Source organism: Stegostoma tigrinum, chromosome 1, assembly GCF_030684315.1.
Source record: "Stegostoma tigrinum isolate sSteTig4 chromosome 1, sSteTig4.hap1, whole genome shotgun sequence".
Taxonomy (NCBI): domain Eukaryota; kingdom Metazoa; phylum Chordata; class Chondrichthyes; order Orectolobiformes; family Stegostomatidae; genus Stegostoma; species Stegostoma tigrinum.
In genome coordinates, this window is record NC_081354.1 from 184,291,521 (window position 1) to 184,312,106 (window position 20,586).

Sequence of the window (20,586 nt, forward strand, 5' to 3'; positions counted from 1 at the left end):
ACATATTGAAGGAGAAACACAGAAACTAGAAACAGGAGTAGGCCATTCAGCCCTTCAAGCTTGATCCACTATTCATCACAGATATTCTAACTTAATACTATATTCCTGCTTTCTCTCCATATCACCAATGTATCCAATATTACCAGGGCTACTTCCTTTAGCACTCTGGGTTTTCAGGCTCTGTTGACTTGACAGCCTTTAACTTTGTTAAATTTCCTACTGTGATATTACTGCTCAACTGTTAATTCAGAGACCCAGATAACATTCTGGGGACCCGGGCTCAAATCTCGCCATGGCAGATGGTGGAATTTGAATTCAATAAAATATATGGAATTGAGAATCTAACGATGACCATGAATCTGTTGCCAATTGTTGGAAAACCCCATCTGGTTCATGAATGTCCTTTGGGGAAGGAAACAGCTATCCTTACCTGGTCTGGCCTAGATGTGACTCCAGACCCACGGCAAAGTGGTTGACTGTTAACTGGACAATTAGGGATGAATAATAAATGCTGCCTAGCCAGCGATGCCCTTGTCCCATGAATGAATAAAGGATGTTCACAATGACTCGCACCAATTTTTTTGGTGGGGAATAGAAAGCATCATACCAGCTTGGTACGGCAACTGCTCTGTCCAAGACTGCAAGAGAGTTATGAACTCCGCCCAGCCTATCCCATAAGAAAGCCTTTCATTCACAGACTCTATCTATACTTCCTGCTGTCTTGGGAAGGCAGCCAACGTAATGAAAGACCCATCCCACCTCCTTGACCTGTCCGTCTTCCCTGGACTGACCTATCCCCTCCCTACCTCACCACCTATACTCTCTCCACCTATCTTCTTTACTCTCCATCTTCGGTCCGCCTCCCCCTCTCTCCCTATTTATTCCAGTTCCCCCTCCCCATCCCCCTCTCTGATGAAGGGTCTAGGCCCGAAACGTCAGCTTTCGTGCTCCTGAGATGCTGCTTGGCCTGCTGTGTTCATCCAGTCTCACATTTTATTATCTTGTCATGAAAGGCCCCTCCCGCCCCATTATATGCTCCTCCACCCTCTTCCATTGAGCAGAGGTATGGAAGCTTGAAAACATGTACCAACAGATTTAAGAAGTCTCCTGAAGAAGTTTAGCTAAGGTGTAATAGCTGCTTCACTGTTTTGACACCAGAAAGATTTACATGCAGACAGTACAAATGCAAGTTACTGGCTACTTTCTCCAAGACAGTTTTTCTTTGTGGCCCACAGTTAGTTACTATTGTCAGCGGATGCCTTACAGAGCAGCACTCAATCTTTAGTTGACTACTATTTCAAAGCAGTACTTTTAAAAAGGCAATTGGATTCAGTACTGTGAGAATTATGTGACTAAACCGCCTGTAGGATTAGAAGTAGTTACCATCAACACAATGGTTTGCATTCAGATAGCCCAGCTCAGTTTTCGCCTGACTCTGAGCTGAAGGCCCTCAAGCCACAGACAATGAGAAATAAAAACTCACTAGGCAAGAAGAGGGGTGAGAGAAAACTCACCATGCACTGTTGTCACCTGTAACAAATGTGACAGAGACTGATGCACCAGAGTGGGGCTCCTGAGCCGCACCAGGCAACACCTAATAGTTAACTACGTAAGTGAAATTCATTGTTGCAGAAAAAGACTGTCAAATACATGCTATTAGAAACCTTTGCATTTGCTCCTTAAAACTGAATATAGGAGTAGGTGAATAGAAATGAAAATCACTTGTGAAAATCACTTGTGAAAATCACATTTTTGCAATGCCTCAGAAATGTAAAGTTACATGGAGAAGATTCTTTCTTTTGTCAGTGACTAAAATTACTGGTACATATTCTGGTGCTAAAATCCCCAAACAAATATTCGTGGCTTTCCCTTATCCTTTCTTTCACTTCAGGTTCCACTTTCACTGTCAGTCCAACCACATATTTCATGTTATTTCCAGTTCCATTTATCTTAGTTGTAGGGTACGTTCAGCGTGGTTTTGCTCCAAGCCTACAGCCTTGCATGAGTTATGCAACAGGTTCACTCAGAAGTCAGTATTACTAATTTCCAGATGAAAACCATGTACCTGTTGTAAGATTCTGCACCTCGCTTTACAAAAAACTATCCTCCTGTATGGGGCAACAGTGGTCTTTGTTTCATTTTTTTGGAGGGGGCAATTTGGGGCTGGTTGGCTGGCGATGGCATAGTGGTATTGTCATTGGACTAGTAAGCAGATGGTAGCTGATGGGTCGGGAGCGAATTGGGGCCAGCCAGAAACGGGTGAATTTATTATGGGGAACAAGGAAATGGCAGAAGAGTTGAATAGGTACTTTGGATCTGTCTTCACTAGGGAAGGCACAAGCAATCTCCCAGATGTTATAGTGGCTGAAGGACCAAGGGTAATGGATGAACTGAAGGGTATTTATATTAGGCAGGAAATGGTGTTGGACAGACTGTTAGGTCTGAAGGCAGATAAGTCCCCGGGACCTGATGGTCTGCATCCCAGGGTACTTAAGGAGGTGGCTCTAGAAATCGTGGGCGTGCTGGTAATCATTTTCCAATGTTCTATAGATTCTGGATCAGTTCCTGTGGATTGGAGGGTGGCTAATGTTATCCCACTTTTCAAGAAAGGAGGGAGAGAGAAAACAGGGAATTATAGACTGATTAGCCTGAGGTCAGTGGTGGGAAAGATGCTGGGGTCAATTATAAAAGATGAGATTACGACTCATTTGGATAGCAGTAACAGAATAGGTCAGAGTCAGCATGGATTTACGAAGGGGAAAGCGTGCTTGACTAATCTTGTGGAATTTTTTGAGGATGTAACTATGAAGATGGATAAGGGAGAGCCAGTGGATGTAGTGTATCTGGACTTTCAGAAAGCCTTTGATAAAGTCCCACATAAGAGATTGATAAGCAAAATTAGGGCACATGGTATTGGGGGCAAAATACTGGCTTGATTTGAAAATTGGCTGGCTGACAGGAAGCAAAGAGTAGTGATAAACGGGTCCCTTTCGGAATGGCAGGCAGTGACCAGTGGCGTTCCACAAGGTTTGGTGCTGGGACCACAGCTATTTACAATATATATTAATGATATAGACGAAGGCATTAAAAGTAATATTAGTAAATTTGCTGATGACACAAAACTGGGTGGCAGGGTGAAAGGTGAGGAGGATGTTATGAGAATACAGGGTGACTTGGACAGGCTCGGTGAGTGGACGGATGCAAGGCAGATGCAGTTTAATGTGGATAAATGTTTGGTTATCCACTTGGGTGGCAAGAACAGGAAGGCAGATTACTATCTCAATGGAGTCAAGTTAGGTAAAGGGGAAGCACAATGAGATCCAGGTGTTCTTGTATATCAGTCAATGAAAGCAAGCATGCAGGTACAGCAGGCAGTGAAGAAAGCTAATAGCATGCTGGCCTTCATAACAAGAGGAATTGAGTAAAGGAGCAAAGAGGTCCTTCTGCAGCTGTACAGGGCCCTGGTGAGACCACATCTGGAGTATTGTGTGCAGTTTTGGTCTCCAAATTTGAGGAAGGACATTCTTGCTATTGAGGGAGTGTAGCGTAGGTTCACGAGGTCAATTCCCAGAATGGCAGGACTATCATATGTTGAAAGATTGGAGCGACTGGGCTTGTATACACTTGAGTTTAGAAGGATGAGAGGGGATCTGATTGAGATGTATAAGATTATTAAGGGATTGGACACCTTGGAGGCAGGAAGAATGTTTCCGCTGATGGGCGAGTCCAGAACCAGAGGACACAGATTAAAAATAAGAGGTAGGCCATTTAGAACAGAGTTGAGAAAAAACATCTTCACCCAGAGAGTGGTGGATATATGGAATGCTCTGCCCCAGAAGGCAATGGAGGCCAACTCTCTGGATACTTTCAAGGAAGAGATAGATAGAGCTCCTAAAGATAGTAGAATCAAGGGTTATGGGGATAAGGCAGGAACAGGATCATATTGAATGGTGGTGCTGGCTCGAAGGGCCAAATGGCCTACTCTAGCACCTATTGTCTATTGTCCTACGCTCTCGTGAAAGAAGTCCAAGCCTATCTTTAAAACACAAATCCTCTATTTCTGGCAACATTCTGGTACCTCCTATCTGCACCCTCTCCATTTTAATAAGATCCTTCGTATAGCAGGGCAACCAGAACTATTCTAGTTGCCCTACACACAGTACTCCAGAAGAGGCTGCAACAACATCCGGTACAATCTCAACATGACGTCTCAACTACTATATTCAAAAGGTCTGAGCAATGAAGGCAAGCGTGCGAAATGCCTTCTTAATCATTCTGACTATATGTGAGGTGATTTTCAAAGAATTATGTACCTGAACCCCTAGGTCTCTCTGTTCTACAACAGCACCCCAGGACCCTAACCTTAATAGTATGTCTTGCCATTGTTTGTTTGGCCAAAATGCAATACCCTTGAATTTATCCAAATTAAATGCCACCCGCCACTCCTCAGTCCATTGACCCAAATGATCAAGATCCCTTTGTAATCTTAGGATAACCTTCTTCACTGTTGATGGTACCGCTAATTTTGGTGTCACTTACTAATCACGCCTCCATTAGATTCCGTAGCACAATTTCTCCAGTGATATTGGAGGAACGGTAAGACCTGATATTAGTCTAGAAGCGTTATCGATCTTGTCCTTTTCTCACATATCCCTTTTGGACGAGGAGGGGCACGGAGTGCATACCTTGCAAACACGGGCCACTCTAGGAACGCGTACCACCTTGTAGTATTCAAATTCCCGGGCAGTCTCACTGAAGAAGAAGTAGAGTTTGTCATCATCACCGGTCCCAATATCCGCTCTGATGAATGTTGATGCCACAAACTCTGGGTCTGAGGACAGAGATGGAGTTTGATCATGAACTGACAGTGTAAGGAACCATATACCTCTTCAACATTTACTAAGTGTACATAGATAGTGAAGCAGAATGTCTCATGAATTTCCACAAGTCCAGAAGGTGATGCTTCACAACGGAAAGCGGTATTTTAATAACAATGAAACCAGCTTCCACCCTTGCCTGAAGCAAGTTTGTCACTCCTCTCCTGAAGTTACTACATCCCTTTCCTCACTTCCAAAATGTGCAGACTACTGGATTTCTTTGTCTTAAACAATCAGACCATTTCTTCAGCTGCCTCTGCCACATCACTTAAATAGCATGCAGCAAATCAACGCCAAAATTCTCATCACAAAAATTAATGGTTTTAAACGTGTGCAAAATTTCCAAATTAACCCATCTTCTTCGTGCCAAGTTGATATGTACTTTTAACAAGAATTACTATTTATAGGGGGAGGCAATGGCCTGGTAGTATCACGATACTACTAACACAGAAACCCAGGGAATGAACTGGGGACCAGGTTCAAATCCCACTGTGGCAGATGGTGGAATCTGAATGCAATAAAATTCTGGAATTAAGAGTCTGTGACTATGACAATGAAACTGTTTACTATGATCAGTAAAACTCAGCTCGTTCATTAATGTCCTTTCAGGAAGGGAACTACCTGGTCTGGCAATATGGTTGTCTCTTAACTGCCCTCTGGGCAATTAGGGATGGAGCAATAAATGCAGCCTAACAGATACACCCACATTCCATTAATGAAAAAAAAATTATCTGTTGTTACAGTCTAAATAAATAAATAAAGGAACTACTAAAATAAACTCCTTCTCATACACATTCAGGGAAGAAAAAATGCTGTTATCTACGGAGGGAAATTTGGGAAAGCGGTTCTGTAGTCTCTGTTCATAGGATCTGCTGAGATGGTTCTTGTGCTGACCAATGCTTCTTGGACTTCATGTTCTGGATGCTTCCACTGGTTTGCAAGCGGCACATGTTAGTTTATAAAAAAGTCTCCAATTTAATAAAAGTCACAGCTTACAATAACTGCTGGAGGAAAGACATACAGCAATCACATAGTCATACAGCATGGAAACTGACCCTTTGGTCCAACCATGTTGAATATAATCCCAAACTAAACTAGTCCCACCTGCCTGCTCCTGGCCCATATCCCTCGAAACCTTTCCTATTCATGTACTTATCCAAATGACTTTTAAAAGTTGTAACTGTAGCTGCATCCATGACTTGCTCAGGAAGCTCATTCTACATGCGAACCAGCTCCTGCGTAAAAAGAATTTGCCTCTTACGTCTTCTTTAAATCTGTCTCATCTCGCCTTAAAAATGTGCCCCCACCAGTCTTGAAATCCCCCACCCTTGCGAACAGACAATTACCATTAACTCTATCTATATCTGTCCTCATTTTAGTAACCTCCTCTTGACCTCCAGTGAAAATAGTCCCAGTCTATCCAGCTTTTCTTTATAACTCAACCTTCCATACCGAGCAACATCTGGTAAAACTCTTCTGAACCCTCTCCAGCTTGATAATATCTTGCCTGTAACTGGGCAACCAGAACTCGACACTGTATAGCAGAGGAGGCCTCATCAGTGTCCTGTACAGCTTCAACATGCTTTTAAACAGAGACAACACATTGTGGAGCTGGAGGAACTCAGTAGGCCAGGCAACATCAGAGGAGCGGGAAAGCTGAAGTTTCTGGTCGGGACCCCTTCTTCAGAAATTCAAGACGTCAGCCTTCCTGCTCCTCTGATGCTGCCTGGCCTGCTGTGTTCCTCCAGCTCCACACGGTGTTATCTCAGACTCCAGCACTGGCAGTCCTTACTATCTCTGAATGGTTTTAAAACAGTTTTTTCCGCATTTCAGTCCTCAATTAAAAATATAGTTAAATGAAAAGACACAGTTTTTACAATTCTTTTGTTCCAAGCTCACCAAGCTAAAACACCAAATTCCAACCATCACAATATAAACCATATCCAATCGGGCTTGAGCATACTGGTTGCTGAAAATTTATATGATATTTTATTTCATCCAAAAATTCTACTACTGCATTCAGACACACACTATTCACTCATCACCTCATGCTTAATGCTCTTGACCTAGTAATGCTTCAATTTTAAAGCACTAACTCCTGCCAATGCACATAGGAAGGAAGTTGTTGCTACAGCCATCATCTCTGTGCATCTGCTGCCTCCAGTTCACTGTCCCGCTCGCTGCCTCCCACTGGCACTCCTAGACTCTGCTGCCTGCCACTCACCGTCCCATTCTCCACCCCACTCACTGCTTCCCTTGCTGTCCAGCTTGTGGTCTGACTCAGGAAGGGGTACAGCAAGTGAGGAGATAGGTGAGGCAGTGACAGCTCGAACCCTGGGAGGAAGACAGTGAGAAAGTTGACAAGAGGGACAGTGAGTGGAAGGTGACAAGGACGGTGATCGAGGAGAGAAGGTGATGAAGGTTACTGTCCTTGGCATGAAGGCTGCACTTGCCTAGGTGTGACACCAAGAAGCAAGAACAAAACTGGAACTCAGTGAGTATCAGAGGAAAAATTCCTTCCTGATTTCAGTCATACCTGGCCCATAGGAAGATGTTTGCGGTTGTTGGAGATCAGTCACGTCAGTTTCAGGACACTTCTGAAGGAGTTTCTCAAGGTACTATTTCACATGCTTCATCAATGGCCTGGTATTCGCCACCATTTGCAACTCCTCAGATACTGAAACAGTATACGTGCAAATGCTTGGGCTAACATTCGTGTCACAAACATGTGCCAGGAAATGGCCATCTCCAACAGAGTCAGAAGTTACACAACACCAGGTTGTAGTTCAACAGGTTTATTTGAAATCACAAGCTTTTGGAGCATAGCCCCTTTGTGAGGTGATATCAGACATAGACACAGACATAGAACAGTACAGCACAGAACAGGCCCTTCAGCCCACAATGTTGTGCCGACCATTGATCCTCATGTATGCACCCTCAAATTTCTGTGACCATATACATGTCCAGCAGTCTCTTAAATGTCCCCAATGACCTTGCTTCCACAACTGCTGCTGGCAACGCATTCCATGCTCTCACAACTCTCTGCGTAAAGAACCTGCCTCTGACATCCCCTCTATACTTTCCACCAACCAGCTTAAAACTATGACCCCTCGTGCTAGCCATTTCTGCCCTGGGAAATAGTCTCTGGCTATCAACTCTATCTATGCCTCTCATTATCTTGTATACCTCAATTAGGTCCCCTCTCCTCCTCCTTTTCTCCAATGAAAAGAGACCGAGCTCAGTCAACCTCTCTTCATAATATAAGCCCTCCAGTCCAGGCAGCATCCTGGTAAACCTCCTCTGAACCCTCTCCAAAGCATCCACATCTTTCCTATAATAGGGCGACCAGAACTGGACGCAGTATTCCAAGTGCGGTCTAACCAAAGTTTTATAGAGCTGCAACAAGATCTCACGACTCTTAAACTCAATCCCCCTGTTAATGAAAGCCAAAACACCATATGCTTTCTTAACAACCCTGTCCACTTGGGTGGCCATTTTAAGGGATCTATGTATCTGCACACCAAGGTCCCTCTGTTCCTCCACGCTGCCAAGAATCCTATTCTTAATCCTGTACTCAGCTTTCAAATTCGACCTTCCAAAATGCATCACCTCGCATTTATCCAGGGTGAACTCCATCTGCCACCTCTCAGCCCATCTCTGCATCCTGTCAATGTCCCGCTGCAGCCTACAACAGCCCTCTATACTGTCAACGACACCTCCAACCTTCGTGTCGTCTGCAAACTTGCTGACCCATCCTTCAATCCTCTCATCCAAGTCATTAATAAAAATTACAAACAGTGTAGAGGCCCAAGGACAGAGCCCTGTGGAACCCCACTCACAAACTGACTTCCAGGCAGAATATTTTCCTTCTACTACCACTCGCTGTCTTCTGTTGGCCAGCCAATTCTGTATCCAGACAGCTAAGTTCCCCTGTATCCCATTCCTCCTGACCTTCTGAATGAGCCTACCATGGGGAACCTTATCAAATGCCTTACTGAAGTCCATATACACCACATCCACTGCTCGACCCTCATCAACTTTTCTAGTCACATCCTCAAAGAACTCGATAAGATTTGTGAGGCACGACCTGCCCCTCACAAAGCCGTGTTGACTGCATTTAATCAAGCCATGCTCTTCCAGATGGTCATAAATCCTATCCCTCAGAATCCTTTCTAACACCTTGCAGACGACAGACGTGAGACTTACTGGTCTGTAATTGCCGGGGATTTCCCTATTTCCTTTCTTGAAGAGAGGAATTACATTTGCCTCTCTCCAGTCCTCAGTTACGACTCCAGTGGAGAGCGAGGGTGCAAAGATCTTCGCAAGTGGCGAAGCAATTGCATTTCTCATTTCCCAAAGCAGCCGAGGACAGATCTGGTCCGGGCCTGGCGACTTGTCAATCTGAATGTTTGACAATATTTTCAGCACATCAGATTCCTCTATCTCTATCCATTCCAGCATGCATACCTGCTCTTCAAAGGTTTCACTCACTACAAAGTTCGTTTCTTTCGTAAAGACAGAAGCAAAAAACTCATTGAGGGCTTCCCCTACCTCCTCAGACTCCACACACAAGTTCCCTATGCTATCCCTGATCGGCCCTACTCTTTCTTTGACCATTCTCTTATTCCTCACTTAAGTGTAAAATGCCTCTGTGTTCTCCCTAATCCGTTCTGCCAAGCCTTTCTCGTGCCCCCTCCTGGCTCTCCTCAGACCATTTTTGAGCTCCTTCCTCGCCTGCCTGTAATCCTCTAGAGCTGAGCTTGACCCTAGCTTCCTCCACCTTATGTAAGCTACCTTCTTCCTTTTGACGAGAAGTTCCACCGCTCTCGTCATCCAAGGTTCCTTTATCTTACCCGTTCTTGCCTGTCTCAGAGGGACATATTTACTCATCACTCGCAACAACTGTTCCTTAAACAGTCTCCACATGTCTATAGCGCCTTTACCATGGAACAATCGCTCCCAGTCCATGCTTCCTAACTCATGTCTAATTTAATAAATATCTGGAATTAAGAATCTAATGACGACTGTGAATCCATTGTTGATCGTGGGAAAAATCCATCTGGATCACTAATGTCCTTTTGGGAAGGAAACTGCTATCCTTACCTTTTGTCACTTCTGATCCACCATTATGTGGTTGTCTCTTAACTGCCCTCTGGAAATTAGGGATGTGCAAGAAATGCTGCCTAGCCAGTGATGCCTTCATCCCGTGAATAAATAAAGGGAAAAAAAATAAAAATGGGGACACCGCCACTTACTTTCAAGTTCCCTTCAACGTCAACCACCACTCAAACTTGGAAATGTATTGCTGTTCCTTCACTGTCACTGGATCAATATTATTAAACTCTCCTCTTGCAGCACTGTGGGGGTACCTACATCCACTGTCGCAGTTCAAAGGCTTACTTCCTCATCATCTCAAAGATAATAAGGGATGGGTAATAAATGCTGGTGTTGCCAAAGATGTCCACATGCCTTCAATGAGGATTTGAACTTTTGAACTTCCTGACTCAATGCTGGACAAGACAGCCTGAATAACGGTCAGTGGGTAAGAGTTCCTCAAACATGGTAACTCCTTTCACAATGGGTTCGTTAATGGGTTTCATAACTTGCAACTATATTTTGAAATACTGGATAAAATATAAAATACTGTTTATATACAATAGTCACCTCAGTTTTGCTAGACCTGGCTCTTAACTTCATAAAGGCAGGACAATACTGGAATAACATCCAAGACAGCTATTTTCATGAAGTCAATGATGTCAATGTTACTTTCTTCCATAAGGTCAGAAATCACACAACATTAGGTTATAGTCCAACAGGTTTATGTGAAATCATGAGCTTTCGGAGAAATACCCCTTCACCTGATAAAGGGGCTACACTCTGAGAGCTTCTGATTTTAAATAAACCTGTTGGACTATAACCTGGTGTCATGTGACTTCTGACTTTGCCCACCCCAGTCCAACATCAGCACCTCTGCCTCATTCATGACTTTTTTGTGATGTATGGATTTCTTACTTGATGCCTTTTCTCCAATCCTGAATGCACTGACTCATGACAGCAGACAAGTACGAAGCTGACAGAATTTTCTGGGAGTCATACTCAAGCATTCATTCCTAGATGAACCAAGGAAATTCAAATCTCAGGTATTTGACTGTAGGAGACATCACCACATATCCAAACCAAAATCCAGGTGTACATATTCCGCAGTAGAGTCATGAATTCTGTTGAATTCTGCCAGTCCTAATCAATAGGAAGCTCCACTGCTATCCATTAGAGATTGGCTATTGCACAACTGACCTGGTATCAGTCCTGGATCTTGTTCCATTTTTGATTTGATTTGATTTGAATTGATTTATTTATTTATTGCCTCTTGTATTTTGTTACAAAACACAGCGAAATGTTGTAAAGTGATGGCGCCTCGAAACATAGATAAATAAGCCAAATCATAGAATATAAAGGCAGAGAAATAAAATAAAAGTTAATTTGACCGTCCTTCTGGTCCCTGGTGGCCAGGCACAAGTCCTCTTGACCATTCCGCCCCGAAAGTCACACACTTTGGCACTATCTCGCCTCTACCAAAACCCTTGCCACAGAGTCCTCACTGGACCCCACCACTGCAAGCGCCACCGATGTTTCTGGGTACCACACTGGGCCCAAACTCGTTTCCACCATCGCCATGAGTCCACTTCAGGGCCATCTTGCTGATCCAGCCACTGCTACCAGGTCTCATACTGGGCCCAAACTCACCTCCACCATTGCCTCCAACTGCACGAATCTGCACCAGATGCGGACGCTGGCAGTAAACCAAACTCATCTCTGCCATGAGTCCACCCTGGGTCAGCCTGCCAATGGCCACAAGTGCACCCTGGGTCAGCCTGCCAATGGCCACAAGTGCACCCTGGGTCAGCCTGCCAATGGCCACAAGTCCACTTTGGGTCAGCCTGCCAATGGCCACAAGTGCACCCTGGGTCAGCCTGCCAATGGCCACAAGTCCACTTTGGGTCAGCCTGCCAATGGCCACAAGTGCACCCTGGGTCAGCCTGCCAATGGCCACAAGTGCACCCTGGGTCAGCCTGCCAATGGCCACAAGTCCACCCTGGGTCAACTTGCCCAATGGCCACCACTGCCGGAAATATGTGGAGACTCTCTGTGACATGCCCCAGAGGCTTGATGTAGTGCATGATGTAGACAAAGTATGAGGTTTTCCACATGAGCACATTTTTAAAGGCACAGAAAAACCTTCCTGCACCTTTAAACCTGGGTCAACCTGCCAACCACCATAAGTCCACCCTGGGTCAACCGCCAATGGCCACAAGTCCACTCTGGGTCAACCGCCAATGGCCACAAGTCCACCCTGGGTCAACTTTCTGCTGCCGATGGTGTCACTATGACCGAGCTCATCTCTCGGTTTCCATAACATTCGCATTGGTAACCTAAATAGGTAATCGCAGTACTTGCAGCTGTTGCTGTGATGTAGGCAGTCCAGCTGCCAAATTGTGCAAAAAACAAAATTAACAACAAAATAACGTATAGATAATCTACTTTTAGTGATGCTGGTTAGAGAATAAACGATGAGCAATTTGTATGGCTCAATATGTGAATCTAAGTGTGCTTGCTCTCTTTCAATGCATGACTAATTTGGTATGTGTTTTCAAGCCATGAAGTTTATTGGGCAGGGTTTTGACTGCATCCTAGGGATTGCAAAGCAAAAGGTATGATGGTTATTGTAAGTGACCATGTTTTACGTGTGACCCGATAGAGGCTATTTTGCTACAGGGCCATCATAGTAAATCCAATCTTGATCAGCCATAATGCCCCTGACAGCATACTGCATGATGAAGAAACCAAATATTTTGATATGGTTAGGCCGTCTCCTCCCCGTATCAGGGAAACTGAGCTAACTGTCTCTGAGCTTTCCCGAGAAATGAACCTTTCTGTCCTCCAACCTCCCACTCTTGTTTGATCCATAGGCTGCTCTCAAACTGTTCGATAGGCTCTTCCACTTCTGCCGGAAGTATGCGGAGCCTCTCTGTGACATGCCCCAGAGGCTTGATGTAGTGCGTGATGTGGACTCCGTAGTGAGGTTTTCTATATGAGCACATTTTTAAAGGCACAGAAAAAACTTTCTGCACCTTTAAACCTTAAATGGTTCCCCTCATGTCTGTGCTGACAGTGGATACCAGGCACATTTGCATATCTTAACAATATGCCCACCCATAAATGAAAGAATGTATTGTGGCTGATGGTGGGAAATCCTGAGTGTGACATTCTATCACACTATGTCCTCAGTCCCTCTATGCCAGAACACTTTTGTCAGTCCAGAATAACCAGGGATTAAATTGTTTTGAATTTCTGGGTCGACTGCGTAAGTTAGAACAAGACAGCACTAACAACAAGCTTTCCTACAAAAGCCTGAGGCTTTGCACAAATGCTGTTGAGCATGTCGCAGTGCAAGATGACATAGCTTGTTCAAGTCAATAACAGTCATGTGTGAATCATTCTACTGATATAAGTACTGTCATTGTTTAGTAACGTTCAAATCAGAACTGAGCAAAATAAACAACTGGTTAAATGGTCACCTGGTTCTAACAGAGATTGATATCGACGCAGATCTATCCGTGATTGCAGAACCAGGGTTTAACAAAATTTGCTTTGGACTCTATCTCTTAAGTTTGCATAAGGCCTCGGCTAGGCTAAGAGCCTATACTGGGAAAAAGTTACAGTTTAAGGATATGACTTCGGTTCCAGTGTCACATGAGAAACAGCTGGTTCAGTTATCATTGACCGTAATACAAGGCTCTGGCCCAAGCCTGGTGGGACAAAATTGGTCGAGAAACATTTGTCTTGATTAGCTTAATATTTTTTGATGAGAAAATGTGACACCCTAATTAAAACACTTGGAGGTTTTTCAGAAAGGTCCAGGGACTGTCAAAGGAGACCAGGCCACCTTGCGTGTTGGCCATGAAGCAATTTCGCGATTCTGCAAGGCCCAACCAGTGTCACGCCTTATGTGCAAAAGTACAGGCAGAAATCCGGAGGTTGGAAAGCGAAGGAATGATCGAACCCTTCCTATTCGTGTACCCATCCAGATGCCTTTTAAATGTAACTGTATCGCCAACAACTTCCTCCGGCAGCTCATTCCATTCTCTGTGTGAAAAAGTGGCCCCTGAGATCATTTCTGCATCTATCCCTTTGCACCTTAGTTTTGGGCTCTCCCATCCTAGGAAAAACACCTTGGCTATTCACCCTGTCCACGCTCGTTGTGATTTTATAAAACTCTGTTTTACACTGTTCAGACTGACATTCCAGGGTAAAAAAATCCCCAGCCGATTTAACAATATCCTTCGTATCGGAAGGCAATCCACTGGTGCTTTGACCCAAAAATTCTACTTCTTTCCATAGACTCTAATGTGAACATTCGCAGAACTGACTTAACATTTCTCATATTGTGAACTGACCTTAGTTCTGAGAAACTGTCTCACTTCTGTATGTGCGATTTTCTCAGAATTAAATATATGAACAGGATTAGCATCAGATAAACCACCATTTTAATCCTTTGCGCAGCTTCCTCAATGTCTACTTCTTTCCTAAAACTTACAGACTTCTAATCTCCAGCCAGTAATTACTTAGCCACCACTTTGTGAAGTACACAATGCCCTGAATTACTTCCGTCGTGCTACACTCCATCTGCAATCCCACCACACCCTTTGCATTGATCACATGTCAGAAGGTAGGTGAGGAATATCAAAATCAACAGAATGACTGCATCCTCCCTTTCCTGCCTTGATCAGAGTCACACGAACATTAATAGAAAGAAAGACTTGTCTTCTGGAATTGCTTTTTGTGACCATAAACTCAAAAAGAACTCAGTGAACTGTAATTGTTGTAACAAACAATGTTCCCACACGCAACAATGTAATATGACCAAATAACATTTTTAAAGAACAGCGGATGCAAGAAATCTAAAACAGATACAGAAATTGCTGCAGAAATTTAGCTGATTCTGGCAGTATTTGTGGAGAGAATGCAGGGTTAACGTTTTGGGTCTGATCACCCTTTTTCAGAACCGTTAATAACAAAGGACAAAGAACAAAGAAACCTTCAGCACAGGAACAGGCCCTTCGGCCCTCCAAGCCTGCGCCGATCAAGATCCTCTGTCTAACCTGTCATCCATTTTCTAACGGTCTGTGTCCATTTGCTCCCTGCCCATCCATGTACCTGTCCAAATATATCTTAAAAGACGCTAACGTGTCTGCGTCTACCACCTCCGCTGGCAACGCGTTCCAGGCACCCACCACCCTCTGTGTAAAGAACTTTCCACTCATATCTCCCTTAAACTTTCCTCCTCTCACTTTGAACTCATGACCCCTAGTAATTGAGTCCCCCACTCTGGGAAAAAGCTTCTTGCTATCCACCCTGTCTCTACCCCTCATGATTTTGTAGACCTCAATCAGGTTCCCCCCTCAATCTCCATCTTTCTAATGAAAATAATCCTCATCTATTCAACCTCTCTTCACAGCAGGCACCCTCCAGACCAGGCAACATCCTGGCGAACCTCCTCTGCACCCTCTCCAAAGCATCCACATCCTTTTGGTAATGTGGTGACCTGAACTGTACACAGTACTCCAAATGTGGCCGAACCAAAGTCCTATACGACTGCAACATGACCTGCCAACTCTTGTACTCAATACCCCGCCCAATGAAGGAAAGCATACTATATGCCTTCTTGACCACCCTATTGACCTGCGTTGTCACCTTCAGGGAACAATGGACCTGAACACCCAGATCTCTCTCTTCATCAATTTTCCCTAGGACTTTTCCATTTACTGTATAGTTCGCCCTTGAATTTGATCTTCCAAAATGCATCACCTCGCATTTGCCCGGATTGAACTCCATCTGCCATTTATCTGCCCAACTCTCCAGTCTATCTATATTCTGCTGTAATCTCTGACAGTCCCCTTCACTATCTGCTACTCCACCAATCTTAGTGTCATCAGCAAACTTGCTGATCAGACCATCTATACCTTCCTCCAGATCATTTACATATATCACAAACAACAGTGGTCCCAGCACAGATCCCTGTGGAACACCACTGGTCACAGGTCTCCAATTTGAGAAACTCCCTTCTGCTACTACCCTCTGTCTCCTGTTGCCTAGCCAGTTTTTTATCCATCTAGCTGGCACACCCTGGACCCCATGTGACTTCACTTTCTCCATCAGCCTGCATTGCGGAACCTTATCAACGCCTTACTGAAGTCCATGTATATGACATCTACAGCCTTTCCCTCATCAACTTTGTCACGTCCTCAAAGAATTCTGTTAAGTTGGTAAGACATGACCTTCCCTGCACAAAACCATGTTGCCTATCACTGATAAGCCCATTTTCTTCCAAATGGGAATAGATCCTATCCCTCAGTATCTTCTCCAGTAGCTTCCCTACCACTGACGTCAGGCTCACCGGTCGATAATTACCTGGATTATCCTTGCTGCCCTTCTTAAACAAGGGGACAACATTAGCAAGTCTCCAGTCCTCTGGGACCTCACCCATGTCTAAGGACGCTGCAAAGATATCTGTTAAGGCCCTGGTTATTTCGTCTATCGCTTCGCTCAGAAACCTGGGATAGATCCCATCCGGAGCTGGGGACTTGTCCACTTTAATGTCTTTTAGGATACCCAACACTTCCTCCTTCCTTATGTCAACTTGACCTAGACTAAGCAAACATCTATCCCTAACCTCAACATCTGTCATGTCCCTCTCCTTGGTGAATACTGATGCAAAGTACTCGTTAAGAATGTCACCCATTTTCTCTGAGTCAGCGCATAACTTTCCTTCTTTGTCCTTAAGTGGGCCAATCCTTTCTCTAGTTACCCTCTTGCTCTTTATATGTGAATAAAAGGCTTTGGGATTTTCCTTAACCATGTTTGCCAGCAATATCTCATGTCCCCTCTTAGCCCTCTTAATCCCTTGCTTCAGATTCGCACTACATTCCCGATATTCTTGCAAAGCTTCAGTCGCCTAGACCTCATGTATGCTTCCTTTTTTCTCTTGGCTAGTCTCACAATTTCACCTGTCATCCATGGTTCCCTAATCTTGCCTTTTCTATTCCTCATTTTCACAGGAACCTGTCTCTTCTGCACACTAATCAACCTCTCCTTAAAGCCTCCCACATATCAAATGTGGATTGACCTTCAAACAGTTTCTCCCAATCTACATTCCTGAGATTCTGCCAAATCTTGGTATAGTCGGCCTTCCCCCAGTTTAGTACTCTTCCTTTAGGACCACTCCTATCCTTGTCCATGAGTATTGTAAAACTTACGGAATTGTGGTCGTTATTTCCAAAGTAGTTCCCTACTGTAATATCAACCACCTGGCCAGGTTCATTCCCCAGCACCAGGTCCAGTATGGCCCCTTCCCAAGTTGGACTACATACATATTGCTCTAGAAAACCCTCCTGGACACACCTTACAAATTCTGCTCTGTCTTGACCCCTAACACTGAGTGAATCCCAGTCAATGTTGGGAAAATTAAAATCTCCCATCACCACCACCCTGTTTCTCCTACACTTTTCCATTATCTGTTTACATATTTGTACCTCTATCTCACGCTCGCTGTTGGGAGGCCTGTAGTACAGCCCCAACATTGTTACCACACCCTTCCTATTTCTGAGTTCTACCCATATTACCTCATTGCTTGAGTCCTCCATGGGGCCCTCCTTCAGTATGGCTGTGATATCGTCTTTGACCGTTACTGCAACTCCTCCAGCCCTTTTACCTCCCTCTCTATCCTGCCTGAAGCATCGATATCCTGCGACAACTAGTTGCCAATCATACCCTTCCCTCAACCAAGTCTCAGTAATAGCAATAACATCATACCTCCAGGTACCGATCCAAGCCCTAAGCCCATCTGCCTTATCAAGTACACTTCTCGCATTAAAACAAATGCACCTCAGACCACCTGTCCCTTTGTGTTCATCATCTGCTCCCCGACTACTATTCCCTTTAGTCACACTGACTCCATTATCTAGTTCCCTACCTCTTTTCTGTCCAATATTTGGTTGCCATACCCCTGCCATATTAGCTTAAACCCTCCCCCACAGCATTAGCAAAAGCACCCCCAAGGACATTGGTTCCAGTCCGGTTCAGGTGTAGACCATCCAATTTGTAATGGTCCCACCTTCCCCAGAACCAGTTCCAATGTCCCAAAAATCTGAACCCCTCCCTCCTATACCATCTCTCAAGCCACACATTCATCCTAGCTATCCTTTCATTTCTGCACTGACTAGCACGTGGCACTGGTAGCAATCCTGAGATTACTACCTTTGAGGTCCTACTTTTTAACTTGGCTCCTAACTCCCTAAATTCTGCTTGTAGGACCTCATTCCGTTTTCTGCCTATATCGTTGGTGCCTATATGCGCCACGAGAACTGGCTGTTCACCCTCTCCCTTCAGAATGTTCTGCAGCCGATCGGAGACATCCCTGACCCGTGCACCTGGGAGGCAACATACCATTCAGGAGTCCCGTTTTCGACCGCAGAACCACCTATCTACTCCCCTTACAATTGAATCCCCAATGACTATCGCCCTTCCACTCTTTTTCCCGCCCTTCTGGACAGCATGACACCAGGTTACAGTCCAACAGGTTATTTGGAAGCACACAAGCTTTCGGAGCGCAGCCCCTTCGTCAGATGCAGTGACAGAGCAGGTCACACAGATCAAGGGCAGAGAGAACAGGTGCCAACCTATTATCCCACTAAGATCAAACTACCCTGCATACCCTACATGTTACTGTGTAAGGGAATGGAACGCTTTGCCTGCAAAGGTAGTAGATTCGCCAACTTTAGGTACATTTAAGTCGTCATTGGACAAGCATATGGACGTACATGGAATAGTGTAGGTTAGATGGGCTTCAGATCGGTATGACAGGTCGGCACAACATCGAGGGCTGAAGGGCCTGTACTGTGCTGTAATGTTCTATGTTCTATGTTCCATGTGCCCATCCAAGAGTCGCTTACATGTCCCTAAAGTATCTGACTCCATTACCACTGCCGGCAGCGCATTCCACACACCCGCCACTCTCTGTGTGAAGAACCTACCTCTGACATCTCCCCTACAGCTTCCTCCAATCACCTAAAGTTATGACCCCTTATCACTTCCGGCCTGGGAAAAAGTCTCTGACTATCCACTCTATCTATGTCTGTCGTCATCCTGTCAACCTCTATCAAGTCACTTCCCATCCTTCTTCGCTCCAAAGGCTCTGTTTAAATTAAGGCTCTGTTTAAATTTAAAATTCTTGGTAAGGATTAAAAATGCTGCTTTTTTTTGCGATGAGTTCATTAATTAATCCTATTTCATTACATAACACTAGATCGAAAATTGCTTTTTCCCAAGTTGCTTTCATGTTCCAGGACTCAGTTACAAAAGTATTCTACAACATGGACTCTCAGAAAATGTGGGGCAAATTAATTTTCTGTACAGAGATCAAAACTCCTCCACAAATACTGCATTGCTGTTTGTGAACTACAATTGTTTCCTTTGTCCAATGGTGCAATTGTAAACTACAAACTACTCCCAAAAATGTTTTCTGTCCTTTGTTACACTTAGTCTCCACCCAATCTGATTATACTTCTGTTAGAGCACTCTCTGATTTTTCATTACATTATTTTATCAGTTTTGGTTTTGAGCCGTGAACTGGCAACTGTGAGATAAAGATAACTTTTAAACTGAAAGTTAAACACAGGTTGGTTCTTGATCCAAAGGTTTGGCAGGCACTTCGTCAGCATGGAACAGCAGTATGTTTAAGCAGATAGCAGGAATTTCTCCTCATCTTTAAACTATGATTCCTGTTTCTGGGTTCTCCCACCATCAGAAACATCCTTCCAGCATGAAACCTAATCCTTTTAATAGATAAATAAAAAACCGAAGAACTGCAGATGCTGGAAATCAGGAACAAGAACAGAAATTAATGGGAAAACTCAACAGGTCAGTCACAATCTGTGGAGGGAAAGCAAAATTAAATGTTTCTGGTTCAGTGATATTTTTAGGATAACAGTACACTTCTTTTCTGCTTGCTACACCTGGCATGTTTACTTTCAGTGACTGGTGCACAAAGATATCCAGGTCTCGATGAATATTCCCCTTCCTTAATTTATAGCTGCTCAGTAATAACCTGCCTTCCTATTTTTGCTACCAAATGGATAAACTTACAGTATGCCCCAATGCCGCTCCAGCTCTGAAACTCATGCTTCCACAAGCTATAGCTGGACAAACCTCCTGCACACATGATTTTCCCAGGTATCGGAACGTAAGAATTTGCAATTAGGAGTGGGAATGGACAACCCAGCCCTTCAAGCCCACTCTGCCAGAAATGTGCCCAGTTTTCCACATAGAGCAAGAGGAGTACACCACAGCTTTGAGCTCTCCTGCCACGAGCTCTCCTGCCATATACCCATTTAAATTAAACCTTTTGGAAGATGCTGTGTCAAAGAACATCAATTTCTCTACTGCCCTTGTTTCTTGATCCTTCTTACCACAGAATGCAGCCCGTAGAAACTATAAGCTACCAAAAGGCCTTACAAACTGTAAGCAATCTTCAACACCAGTAACTTGTAAGGCTGCGTACTCAGGCCCCTACCATGCTCCTTATACACTCAAGACTGCATGGCAAATTCTGCCCAAATCTATTTACAAAACACTCCACAATAATGATCTGCTT

General features: G+C 44.3%; 1 protein-coding gene across 3 annotated transcripts in view; it reads right to left on the bottom strand.

Moving 5' to 3' along the window:
- The window catches only part of sema4f (sema domain, immunoglobulin domain (Ig), transmembrane domain (TM) and short cytoplasmic domain, (semaphorin) 4F), a 208,451-nt gene that overhangs the window by 66,808 nt on the left and 121,057 nt on the right, over window positions 1-20,586 (bottom strand). For all 3 annotated transcript variants that reach the window (XM_048541544.2, XM_059650542.1, XM_059650543.1), the window contains exon 7: window positions 4,686-4,831. In XM_048541544.2, the coding sequence (XP_048397501.1) occupies window positions 4,686-4,831 (146 nt within the window). The remainder of the gene's footprint in view (window positions 1-4,685; window positions 4,832-20,586) is intronic.